The sequence below is a fragment of the Elephas maximus genome, chromosome 6 (genome assembly GCF_024166365.1).
Source record: "Elephas maximus indicus isolate mEleMax1 chromosome 6, mEleMax1 primary haplotype, whole genome shotgun sequence".
In the NCBI taxonomy this organism is placed as follows: Eukaryota; Metazoa; Chordata; class Mammalia; order Proboscidea; family Elephantidae; genus Elephas; species Elephas maximus.
This window is the reverse complement of record NC_064824.1, coordinates 49,974,086-49,987,861: the sequence shown is the minus strand read 5'-3', so window position 1 is coordinate 49,987,861 and position 13,776 is coordinate 49,974,086. Positions and strand designations below refer to the sequence as shown.

Below are 13,776 nucleotides of genomic sequence, written 5' to 3'. Positions count from 1 at the left end.
CTGAAAAATGAACCTTGGGAGTGACTTCATTACTGAACTAAAAGGGTGTCAGGGGGCCATACTCTCAAGTAGTCTGGTTTGTTTTTACCAATGTACATACTCTTAAGCTTAAACTTTTCATACTGAAGACTTGTTGTACTCTATTCCTTGATCTATCTTTTTAGCAAGGATTTGAAACATTTATTTTTCTTGAGTAGTAGAGGCCAGAACTTTAGTTCAAAGTGTGTATTTCCATTTATTTCATTTTCCAGGTGGCCCCTTACATGCACATTTTAGATTTTTTCCCATTTATCTTGTCGGACATCTGTCATTTTTCTGTCCAATTGTAGGACTTTCTGGGATTTTTTTAAAAAAATAATTTCTATTGTGCTTTAAGGGAAAGTTTACAAGTCAGTCTCTCACACAAAAACCCATAAACACTTTGCTCCACACTCTTCCCCTAATGAGACAGCCTGCTCCCTCCCTCCACTCTCTCTTTTCGTGTCCATTCTGCCAGCTTCTAACCCCCTCCACCCTCTCATCTCCCCTCCAGGCAGGAGATGCCAACATAGTCTTAAGTGTCCACCTGATCCAAGAAGCTCACTCCTCGCCAGCATCCCTCTCCAACCCATTGTCCAGTCAAATCCATGTCTGAAGAGTTGGCTTTGGGAATGGTTCCTGTCCTGGGCCAACAGAAGGTCTGGGGGCCATGACCACCAGGATCCTTCTAGTCTCAGTCAGACCGTTAAGTCTGGCCTTTTTATGAGAATTTGGGGTCTGCATCCCACTGTTCTCCTGCTCCCTCAGGGGTTCTCTGTTGTGTTCCCTGTCAGGGCAGTCATCGGTTGTAGCCAGGCACCATCTAGTTTTTCTGGTCTCAGGATGATGTAGTCTCTGGATCGTGTGGCCCTTTCTGTCTCTTGGGCTCGTAATTACCTTGTGTCCTTTGTGTTTTTCATTCTCCTCTGATCCAGGTGGGTTGAGACCCATTGATGCATCTTAGATGGCTGCTTGCTAGCGTTTAAGACCTCAGACGCCACTCTTCAAAATAGATTTTATTATGTCAATTGACTTAGATGTCCCCTGAAACCATGGTCCCTTTCTGGGATATTCTTGTAGAATTTTTCCAGATTCCAGTATCTGAATGAGTTTAGTGTTATGCACATTTTCCAGATTATAAATAACAATGTTATCATTCTAAGCACTGATCCCTGACAGACCTTCTCATAGTTCTGGATACCCCTTTATCCAGAGAAGTGACCTGTAGTTTCCTATATAATTTAGGTGTTTATCCCAGTAACTCAGTATTGAAAAACACTTTACTGTGGAGGCTTGTTCTGATGTATTGACTTATGAAGAGCTGAATAAAGTACATTTTCTGACTGACCCTTCTGTACACCATTTATCTGGACAGTCAGATGGCATTCCTAATGGTCAGACCTAAAGGAAATCAAAACGTATATATTCCTAGTACTTTTTCTGTATTTGTAAAAAATTTTTGTATTGTACCAGTATAGGGAACACTTGTTTCTGTTTGTGGTATGTTTTCTTGTTGTCTGTTTATGTATTTATAAGATGCACAAGAACTGAAGTTATTTCTTCCAAAATTATTAGTTTTTCTTTATATTACTTTTTAACTCTATGCACAGATTAGGTGTCCAATAAATGTCATAAACAATTACCCAGCACCTGCTGTGTATATGCTTCAGCTTAGGTATTGTATATATAAAAAGGAATCTAGAAGACTCTTTAGGAAGACAAATCATTATAAAACAAAGCTGGATAGTATATGATAATTTTCTTAATTAGTAATATAAGAAACGAGTCCAGGTGACAGAAATCATAGTGGAACAAAGTTATTTCAGGGAGTTTTCTGGTGAAGTAATGGTGAAAGTTGATACATGACAGCTTCTTGGGTTATAAAAATCTGAATCTAATTTTGGCTAGCTTAAGAAGAAAATAATTTTATTAGAAGGCTATAAAGTAATTCATAGATTTAAGGAAAGACCAATGAACTAGGCTCATAAAGTGACAGAAATCACTGGAAGCTTAGTAGCAGAAATTACAGCTAAGGTTATGTTTCAAAACAGTATGGCTAGGATTGTATTATTGGCCCAACCACTGATGAACACTGCTAGAAACCACTGTCACTGCCACTGAACGACAAAGCTATGAATTCTAAACTGTCTCTTAGTTATTCTCACATTCATTCACAAATTACTCAGGCAGGAACACCCAATTGGTGGCATCAAGGTTACATACACTAGCCACCAGAGACAAGCAAAAAGAAAAGAAGTCTAATCTTTTAGATTTCTGTGGTACAGTGTGGAGCCTTGCCTCCCACAGTCACATAATAAGGAATTGCCCTTCAAAAGAAAGAAGTTTTGGAGCTGAGAAATAAAAAAATGACATTCACTAGAATACAACTTCTTTGCCTGTCCAGCATACATATACCCATCTCTTTGCATGATTACTTTTTCAAAAAAATTCTCAACACAGTATAACATTTCTTGTCCAATTAAGAATGCACTGAAAAAGCAAGAAGGCCATGACTCAGTGCTTAAATAAGGCAATAACCTCTACTTTCTTGCTCCATCATGTATAACATACTCCACGTATTCTAACAAATTTCCCATCTCATTTCTGACCTTTGCATTAGTAAGTAGTAAAATGACTACTTTGCAGAATATCAAAAGGAGAATGTGGCAAAATTAGAAGAATGCATGTAACCTGAAGGTCCTGGCCTTGGCATTGGATATAGTGACTCAGGCATTTTAGGACTGTATCCCACTGGAAAACCGGTTACTTGCATTTTCTCTTATATGAGGGATAATTGTTGTTAGGCATGAGCACTTTTGGAAGTTTAAGTATGAAGAGTATGTGCGCGGAAATTAACCAAAACAGTGAATTGTAGTGAATATATTTCTTTTTTGGTTGCTCGATAACCACTCGTCCAAGCAAAAGAATTCCAATTCCCCATTATATATATCTTTGGTGAGAGAACTTCAGGTGCTGCCTTCAATTACAGAAGTCAACAGGGGTAGGCACATGTCATGGATTGAATTATACCCCCCGCCAAAATGTGTGTATCAACCTGGTTAGGCTTTGATTCCCAGTGTTGTATGGTTGTCCTCCATTCTGTGATTCTAATTTTATGTTGAGAGGATTAGGGAGGGATTGTAACACCACCCTGACTCAGGTCACCTCCCTGATCCAAGGTAAAGGGAGTTTCCCTGGGGTGTGGCCCACACCACCTTTTATTTCTCAAGAGAGAAAAAAGGGAAGCAAGCAGACTTGGGGACCTCATACCCCCAAGAAAGCAGCACCAGGAGCAGAGTGTGTCCTTTGGACCTGGGGTCCCTGTGCCTGAGAAGCTCCTCCACCAGGTGAAGACTGAGGACAAAGACCTTCTCCAGAACCGACAGAGAGAGAAAGCCTTCCCCTGGAGCCAACGCCCTGAATTTGGACTTTTAGCCTACTTTACTGTGAAGAAATAAATCTCTTTGTTAAAGGCATCCACTTGTGGTATTTCCTGTTATAGCAGCACTAGATGACTAAGACAGCACAGGACATAATCTCAGCCAACTAGACACTCTTTCCAAGAACTCTGAACCTTGAGCAGACCTTGCAAGGGTAAGAACTAATGGCAAGAATTCATTAAATTGTTCTAACCAGGCTGGTAAACAGTCCCTGTGCTTCCTCCTTCTAGACCTTCTGGCATTTTTTTGAATCCTACACACCTGTTCTGAAAGCCACTGTTATCTTCCAAAAAACTTCCTTTTTTTAAAGATAGATTAGATGATTTCTGTTGCTTGCAATCAAGAACTGAAAATATGGGAAATAAAATGGGCAAATAAGGGAAAACAGAAAAAAAAAAACTGTTTTAAAACTTGTTTTACCGTAAGTCTATCTTTTCAAAGTGCCAACTTTTGTTACTGGTTATTGTCTCTAATTTTTGGTGGCGGTGTTCTCCATTGTGTGTGCCCTTATCTTTCCTAGTTCCATTTTTCTTACGTTATGGGTTTACTCTAATGCTTTTGCTAATTTTTGTTTTGCATTTTAGCTCATTTGTTTCCAGTCTTCCTCATGTTCTGATATATTTTAAAGTTATAAATTCTCTTTATGTAGGTCCTACATATTTTGACATGTAGTGTTTTCTTTGTAGTTCAAATCTAAGTATTTTGTTAAGTATTATTACCATTTTACCTATCAGGAAACTGAAAAACATTAAATTATTAAGTAATAGTACTGTATTTAAAACTCATTAAATTTAAAACTCATTTAGTTATATAACTAAAGACTCATTATATCTTATATAACTAGAGTAATTTTCTGGTAACTCTTATGGTAGAATTGAATTTGGGAACATAAATAACAAATTCATGATGAAACAGCATGTAGATTAACAACTGGTTTTAGTTTACTCCAAAACTTTTTGAGGTTGCTGAGACGTATTATTAGCCACAGGCACACTTAACCTGCCATATCCTTCACAAGTAACTGAATGGAATATTACAACACAGATAAATTGTAGGCTATACACATAAAGAGATGAGATCATCTGAGTTAGAATCATAATAGAGATGGATTCCAGCTGCTGGGCAAACTCACCTTCACTCCGTTGTTGCAAATGACAAAAGCCAATGTGAACGGCATAGGCTGAAAAATTACAAGAATGTCATTAGCGGTGTCCATGTCAGCGTTATTCTTTCCCACTGAGCTTGTTTGAAGTATGGCTACCAGTACCTCCTGGGCTTGTATCTCCTCAGCTTCAAATAGTATCTTCTCTTAATTTCAAGTTGAAAAATTATGAGACTAGGCTGAGTCATGCCTCTATTTGTTTCAATCACTGTGACTCATATATAAATATACGTATGAGATGAGAAATTAGGATTGGCCCAGCTTCGGTTAGGTACCTATCCTTAGTTACTCTGCTTATAGAATTACAATTGTTGATATTTAAAACCCTGTTAGACTGGGGAAAGGGGAGAAATTTCCCAAAGGAGGGGAGTGCTAGTCCAGAAGAAATAGGGTTACCATAATATCTTATGGCGAGACTATTATCTCACACGCTGTGGGCATGTTATCAGGAGGGACCAGTCCCTGGAGAAGGACATCATGCATGGTAGAGGGTCAGCAAAAAAGAGGAAGACCCTCAACAAGATGGATTGACACAGTGGCTTCAACAATAAGCTCAAGCATAACAATGATTGTGAGGATGGTGCAGGGTTCTGTTGTACATAGGGTCACTACGAATTGGAACCGACTTGATGGCATCTAACAACAACAAAAAATATCTTATGGAACCCTGGTGCCACAGTGGTTAAGAGCTTGGCTGCTAATCAAAAAGGTCAGCAGTTTGAATCCACTAGCCACTTCTTGGAAACCCTAAGGGGCAGCTCTACTCTGTCCTATAGGCTCGCAATGAGTCAGAATCAACTCGATGGCAATGGGTTTGGTTTTTGGATAATCTTATGTGTACATATAGAGGTTCTACTGTATTTCTTAGTCATTCGACACAAAGACTCTGGAAGAAGCTATCCAAATATGGGCTTGGATTGATAGAAGAAAAATTGATTTTATTATTTTGCAATGGAAGAGTCTTTTGGAGTTGGTGTGTCTGTGTGTGAAAACAGATTCACTGTAAGAACCATTCTTAAGTATTAAGGAATACTTAAGTTGTGAGATTGATATTTTATATGTGTGTATTAGTCTAAACTAATAGATAATTTAACTTAAATTGGAGCAGCATTTGTTATTTCTAACCAAAGATTTTTGAACAGTAAAAAAATGTTAGGCTTTTTAGAAAGCTCATTAAATCACGTACTCAGTACCAACACTCAGTGGGTAAGAGGGGAACACACTGCACATATCCTTCTCCCACTTAGTTTGAGTATGCAGTTTGGCTACACAATGCCTTCCTAATATAAGTTTTTCTATGGCCAGGGAAAAGCTATGTAAAAAAGTCTATCTTTGTAAAATTGAGGTGATTTTCTAAACACCTAACTAAAGTTACTTAGTAAAAATGTGGGATTAAGGCTTAATTACTAAATTACTAAGAAAATAGAACATTTAAGTCAAAAAGTTATAAAACTACATATACACACACATGCATATATATACATACATGTATGTGTGTATGTATATACAGTATTTTTATGCAAATAACGTGCACTTTCTATGTTTGCTTGCCAACGGCAACTTCCCCCACAAGGTATTTCTGTAAGTATGCTATGCTAATGTTTTTTTACAACGACATGTAAAAAACAATGGTATAATGGCGCTTATGAAAATACCTTGTGGGGGGTTAGCACAGTTGGCAAACAAATGTAAAAGGTGCGTGTTATTTGTGTAAAAACAGTGTGTGCGTGTGTGTGTGCGTGTGCGTGTGCGCGTGCGTACCAAAATACTTTTTCTACTTTGGTTAACTAAATTTTTGAGATCAAACAAAAAAACTAGTTCAAGCATTTCTACATATAAAAACTTCAGGTTTATGTTTATTAAAAACAAAATTATACAAGTTCTGTTAAAATAACCATATGTACACCAGGATAAATATTTGGAATTGTGGAAACAGAGAGTGAACAGCTTCAACTTTCTCAATAATTTAATGACTTAAATAATTTATCTTTTTCAGTCATTTCTTCTTAGAAATAAGCTTGATTTTAAACTCAGATCAATGTGCTTTTTTGTTTTTTTTATAAGACAAAAACTTGTTAAAAAAAAAAGCGGGTATTAAGTTTGCACCAGTTAAAAAAATAGCATTTGTCTACGTGAAGCAATTTTAAAAACATATAAATTCAGTTTGTAGTAGGAAAATATGTACAGAAAAATGCCCCAAACATAAGTATGCCCCATAAAAAATATAAATGCACCTTCTAGTGAATACGTGAATATCGAAAACTAAATATTCAGATTAAAATTAGCTACTATAAATGTCAAATTAGTAGGCATTATTTGCTTTCACAATATAATGTATAAATAAGAAATATTTCTATCTCAGTTAAACAGCAAGGTCAGTATTTCTTAGCAAAAATGGACTATATACATGAAAGGTAGGCATTGTCCTGTATTCAAGTTTTCAAGTTTGATTTCCATTACATTTTCCCCTCAAGTTGTAATAATTATACATACAAAAGTAAAAAGATGAGGTAAACATCTTACACTTTTAAGAATGTACTTGAAACTTAATATTCAGATATTTCCAATGCCTAGGTTCCAGAACCATGCTTGAAAAAGGTCCTCCATAAACAGTGATGATTATGACACGTATATGAACCCCATTATGAACAGTAGGTTTATAAGTCCTCTGAGCAGGCAATGATGATATTCTCTGTTATTACAAAACAATCATGACTAAGTTTTGCCAACAATATTGCTCCAGTGTGGGTTTACATGAGACACCATGCTACAGTAAGAGCAGCTACAATGCCATTCAAAATCGCCATGCTATAGCCCATGTGGAAAGAATGTCCAGTCAGTCTCCTAGGAGGGAAAAACAAAACAAAAAGGAAAATGTCATTTAGTATAAATAGAAACACCATCAGGTTATTTAAAATTCTTAAAAAAACAAAAACAAAAAACACCCTACGGCCGACAATTCTGACTTGCAGTGACCCTATAGGACAGAATAGAACTGCCCTATAGGGTTTCCAAGGCTGTAAATCTTAACAGAAGCAGACTGCCACATTTTTCTCCCATGGAGTAGCTAGTGGGTTCAAACCACCAACCTTCTGGTTAATAGCCAAGCACATTAACCACTGTGCCACCAGGGCTCCTTTTTAAAATACTTACAATCTGGGAATATGTTTCTCAAGTTAAAAAAGAATACTGGACATTTGCAGAATTAGTAATAGATCTTAAGTCCTGTCAAAAACTGTCCTAGTTGTCAAACACAATTGTTTCAATTTCTTGACTCAGAGCACAATGTTCCATAGTCACTGTGTATAGCCATAACCTAATTCTAAGACATAAACTTTGTTGAATCAGTAGCATGTTCCTTCATTAAGTAGCATTCTCTGTTGCCCTACTGTGTTGTTCCCACTTAGCTCTAACTTAAAACATGTATCATTTCAGGCATTTGTCTTGTTTTTACCATTTTTAGATTAGGTGAAGGAACTCTTTTTCTTTGACCATTATAAACAGTACAAGCCCATATGTGATTGGTAAATCAGGTATGTTTTTTTAATAGACATTTCAGTTCTCAACTGAATAGACTATTTAACGAAAGCGGCTTTCAACGAAATAAATAAAACAACAGGCTGCCTTCCTAAGCATCAGCAAAGAAACATCTCTCCTTTTACGATTACTATAAGCACTAACTAACTTCAGTCCCTGGAGAAAGACATCATGCGTGACAGAGTACACAGTCTGCGGAAAAGAGGAAGACCCTCAGGTGGACTGACACAGTGGCTGCCAACAACGAGCTCAAGCATAACAACGGTTGTAAGGAGGGCTCAGGACCGGGCAGTGTTTCATTCTGTTGTGCATAGGGTCGCAATGAGTTGGAACTGACTCGACGGCACCTAACAACAACAACAACATAAGCACTAAGGTGCCCTTGCGGCACAATGATCAGGTGCTGGGCTTCTAACTGAGAGGTCACAGCAGTTCGAACCTCTACTCGGGAGAAAGATGTGGCAATCTGCTTCTGAAAGGTTAACCAAAAACCAAACCTGTTGCCATAGACTCAATTCTGACTCACGTGGGCCCTGAAGGACAGACTAGAACTGCCTCATAGGGTTTCCAGGGCTGTAATCTTTACAGAAGCAGGCTGCCACATCTTTGTCCTGCGGAGTGACTAGTGGGTTCGAACTACCAACCTTTCAATTAGCAGCAGAGCACTTAACCACGGTACCGCCAGACAGGGCTGCTGTGAGTTGGAACTGACTTCACAGCAATGAGTTTGGGGTTTTTTTTGGTAAATGAACACTGACTAGCTGAAGAACTTTACGTACAGATTTTCCCTGACATTTGGTCCCTGTATCTTGTAACAATTTTACTACCTTTTCTTTTTGAATATTTGTCCTACTAACTGTACTGAAATAACACTATTTCTTATCTTAATAGATAAGGATGAGCAGTGGCATCACGAGGGTTGGCGTCACCCAGTGTGGTAACTCATGGTGGTCACTCCCCAAGGACCTCTCCTGTACCAGATCATACAGAATCCTCAGTAATGTTATCAATTTTAATCACATAATAATGGGATATAGTTGTAAGTTGCTTAAATGTAATATTTCCTAGATCATGAATACTAACAACAAAATTGTTTTGTAAAATCTTTCTACACTGAAGTACGTTGAGCTACATTATTAGTAAGCGAGCAGAAGCTTTTTTTGATTTTTCTTCTTTTCCTTTAACTACTACTTCATTCTCAAATAAGTTATTGGTATAGGTTCACAAATACTAACTGCCACAATATTACACCTAAAACACCAGACAATTTGACAAAACCAGCAGCTATAGAAACACTGGGAACAACAAAAACAATAGTGCAGGCTTGTAGCGCAGGCAGAAGAAACCATGGGATTCAAAACATCACTGTAATTGCATAATAATGACAGCTCTAGCCAGAGTGCAGTAGGATACTCATTCTGAAAGTAAATTAGTATTGTTTTAGCCTTGTAGGTACATTGATACATGTAAGCTGGGCTTACAAAAAATGTTTTTGTTATAACTACAGGGATATTTTTATAAAAAATAATAAATTTCTGCTGATACACTGTACAAAAATTTGATAAGTCATTTGGCGTCATTTCCTCTGATATTATCACCCAGTACAGTCTATACCCCCCGGTACCTCTCTAGTAACGCCACTGAGAATGAAACATACTAAAAGGAAGACAAAGTCATGTCCAAACGATGTCAGGAGGCAGAATAAAATCCTCTCCTCACTGAAGCAGCTGAAGTGAGGACATGTAGGGAGGTACACTGACAGAAGAGCTTAAAGTCATAAGCAAAAGGGTACTGGAATGAGAGAGTCAAAATGCCCATATTCTCTCCTGCTTACCTGAGGAGAGGCCAAAGTCAGGAAGTGCTTAGATGTGAATTAACACTTGAAGAGAATCTCGTAATACTGACTCCAGTCCCACAAAATCTGTGGCAGAGAGTGAAGAAGGCATACTCTCCAAAGAACAACTCCTTTTCGTCCCACCTGGGGCTACAGAAGACCCGGATGTTTCCTGCTGGCCCCCTATTCTGGTCAATGGAGTTGTTATTTAGTCTCTCCACTCAATTGTCATTCACCTAGGGGCTAGTTTAAAGATGCTTCCCAACTGCCATTAAGGGCTAATCTACATAGCTATACTACCCAGTACACACTAAAATAGAAAATTCCTCAAACATATTGATTAGTGAACATTAGCCTAATGATAAAATTGAACAGTCAGCATCATCATCCATTATAAAAACACACTAATGATCTGGGAAACATTTAAATTAATACAAAATGAAGTTAACCATGGAACAGAATTTCCAAAGTTATTATTCTGTTTTACTAGTATGTGACCCTCCCACACCCACAAAAGTAGAAAAACCTCTGAAGTACAGTTTCCTAAACTTTAGGAAGTTTTAACTACTACAATGCTCATATAATTGAATTTTACTGAGCTGTACATACTCAAACGCTCAGTGACTTTTACAAAGCAGGTAAAGTAAATGCATTTCAGTCACAATAAATGCTCTAGAGCATTGGCTCTACCACCTGTATCTCACTTATGATCCTCCAAGTTCCACTGCATATAATGAAATACAATACTAATCTCATATTTTAAGCTTAATAGAGAGACCTATCTGCAATTCTAGTGTTTAAAGGTTCCTGGTAAATTCACTCTCAATGTCACTATGCACGAGGCTCAGAAGATACTTGTGGTCTGTCATGGACTGAACCGTGTTCCCCCCCAAAAATGTCTGTCAACTTGGTTAGTCTATGATTCCCAGTATCGTGTGATTATCCACCATCTTGTCATCTGATGCGATTTTCCTATGTGTTGGAAATCCTACCTCTATGACATTAATGAAGTGGGATTAGCTGCTATTACATTAGTAAGGCAGGACTCAATCTACAAGATTAGCTTGTGTCTTAAACCAATCTCTTGAAAAGAGAGAAGCCGGCAGAGAAATGTAGGGACCTAATACCACCAAGAAAGCAGTGCCAGGAGCAGAGCGCATCCTTTGGACCTGAGGTTCCTGCACTCAGATGCTCCCAGACGAAGGGAAGACTGATGACAAGGACCTTCCTTCAGAGCCATGAGAGACAGAAAGACTTCCCCTGGAGTCAGCACCCTGAATTTGGACTTGTAGCCTACTAGACTGTGAGAGAATAAATTTCTCTTTGTTAAAGCCATCCACTTGTGGTATTTCTGCTACAGCAGCACTAGATAACTAAGACATGATGTATTACAACATTTTTCCTTTTTAAACTTTGTGTGTGTGTGTGTGTAAAAATAAGGCAATACTGGTCTCACGCAAACTGAAAATCAAAATCTTACTGGTCCAAGGCATTTACTGTATATTGCTTTATTCATAGTTTGATCACTGACTCTACTATTGATTCCAAAATGGTTCTTATTGTTGCAAGTAATTCATAACCTTTTCATATGAAACAGGCACACACTACTAGGCAAATGGCAACATAAAACAGGTGAAGAGGTTTGGAAGGACTGAGTACAGTATATGCAATTTTTGTTTGTTAGTTCTTCTATAATTTCATTAAGTAAGGGATCTAATCTCAGAAGAATGATAAACTGACCAGGGGGAGGACTTTCCTCTGTTACGTAATTTAGATAGGTAAAACAAAATTAGCATAATTTCTTAAGTCCTATGTAATAAAGTCCGAAACTGGAAACTTGATCAGATCCCAAATAAAAACTTTACATCCAGAGTAAATACAAGTACAGTATTTAGTATTAGTACTGTCAAACCCACAAGAGTGGGGAGATAATATCCTGGCTCTGACAAGCTGGTCTGATTTTCTTTGTCATGTCATATGGATTTCTAATCTGGATTCCACTACTAAATAAGGTTGAAAAAAACACAAGAAAACAAACCCTATGGTCTCAGAGAAATATAATGGAAATGTTAAACTTTGAACACCTTTCATTTTAATTCAAAATTTACAAGGTCTCTGAAAAAGGCTTAAGGAATTTTTGAAATGGCATGACTATTTATGGAGATGTGGCTACAATTATTTGCATATATGAATATGATTGAGAAAACCAAATCATGGTAACATTCTTCCCAAACTGCTCATGTTCTTTCACTACAACTATATACACTGTAGATTAATTTTCCTAAAACATTGCTTTACTCAAAATGTTTTTGTACTAACTGGATGTATAACCGAGCAAAGAAATAACGTCAACAAAGTCAAGCTTCCTTAAGGATGTAAGTTTTGACCCAGGTCTAAAAGATGTAGCCATGGACTGGCAGGCAAAAGTGGAATATCATGGTGTAAAGGAAAAAGGACAAAGCCAGAAGTGAAAACTCATACTTGTTTCGTGCTTATCAAGTGAACAGCTGGACTGGATGAACTTAAGGTCCCCTTCAGTTCTAAAGTTCTATGACTATTCCAGGTAGCAGAGACAGAGTAAGTAAAAACACTTCAAAGAGATTACATACCTATGCACAGTTTTTTTCTCTTTATTACAATATACTACTGTTTGGCATTACGTGTACTTAAACTGAACAATGATGCATGGAGTATAACGACATACATGTTTTTCTACTTATTTTTTACATGGTCAAATGAATAGCCAATTCTGATAATTCTGCGTTAGTGTGTTAAATTATATCTTTATCAATTTTCATTATATTGATGAATTTCCTTGATTGACTAACTCAAAATTATAAGAACTATTCATTTGGCCATATAAAAATAATAAGTAGAAAAATACACAGAGACTTCAATGACAAAACCAAAATGTTTCTTAAATGTTATGATTCCTAAATGTGGATTTTCTTATGCCAATATAAAATTCTTTTCCCATGTAATACATTTCTGAAGTAAAAAGGGAAAGAACTGTGAATTATGTTCAATAAGAATAAAAAAATACCATTACAAAGAAAGGCTTGTTAGAACTACTACGATGACTTAGAATATGACTCACGAAAAGGTACTGTATTGTTCTGGTTCTAAAGAATTTCTCTCCAATAAAAAAAAAAAAATCCTGCGATGAAGTACTTATATGGTCTCTGTTAGTCGTTAAGAGTTCAAGCTCTGTAGTTAGACCGACATGGGTTTGAGTGCCAGTTCTGCCACTTACAAGGGGTATGACACTAGAAACATTGCTTGATCTCTATTCCTGCCTGTGTAAAATAGAAACAACGATAGAGCCTATTCTTATAAAATTGTTATGAGTATCAGGTATCTGGCATATGAAAAGACATGACCAATAAGTATTGGTGCAATAGTTCAGCTCCTGGCTGCTAACCAAAGGGTAGGAAGTTTAAACCCATCAGCCAACCCACGGGTGAAAAGACCTGACAATCTGCTCACATAAGGATATGGCCTAGAAAACTCTATGGGGCGGTTCTACTCTGTCGTATAGGGTTGCCATGAGTCATAATTGACTTGATGGCACACTCAGCAACATTAATATCACCTTTCTTTATTGTGGTAAAAATATACATAATAAAACATTTGCCAATTCAACAACTTCAACATATAACTCAGCGACATTATATTCATCATGTTGTGTAAACATTATCACTATCCTTTTCCAAATTACTCCACCACCATTAACAGGAACTCAGTGGCCACTAAGCAATAGCTTCCCCTCCCCCCCATCCCTGGTT

General features: G+C 37.3%; 1 protein-coding gene across 1 annotated transcript in view; it reads right to left on the bottom strand.

Annotated features, from left to right (window-relative positions):
• Positions 1-6,468: 6,468 nt before the first annotated feature.
• Positions 6,469-13,776, bottom strand: part of ARL6IP6 (ADP ribosylation factor like GTPase 6 interacting protein 6) — a 39,605-nt gene continuing 32,297 nt past the window's right edge. The window contains exon 4 of the mRNA XM_049887258.1: positions 6,469-7,464. Within this exon, the coding sequence (XP_049743215.1) occupies positions 7,371-7,464 (94 nt within the window). The 3' untranslated portion in view covers positions 6,469-7,370. The remainder of the gene's footprint in view (positions 7,465-13,776) is intronic.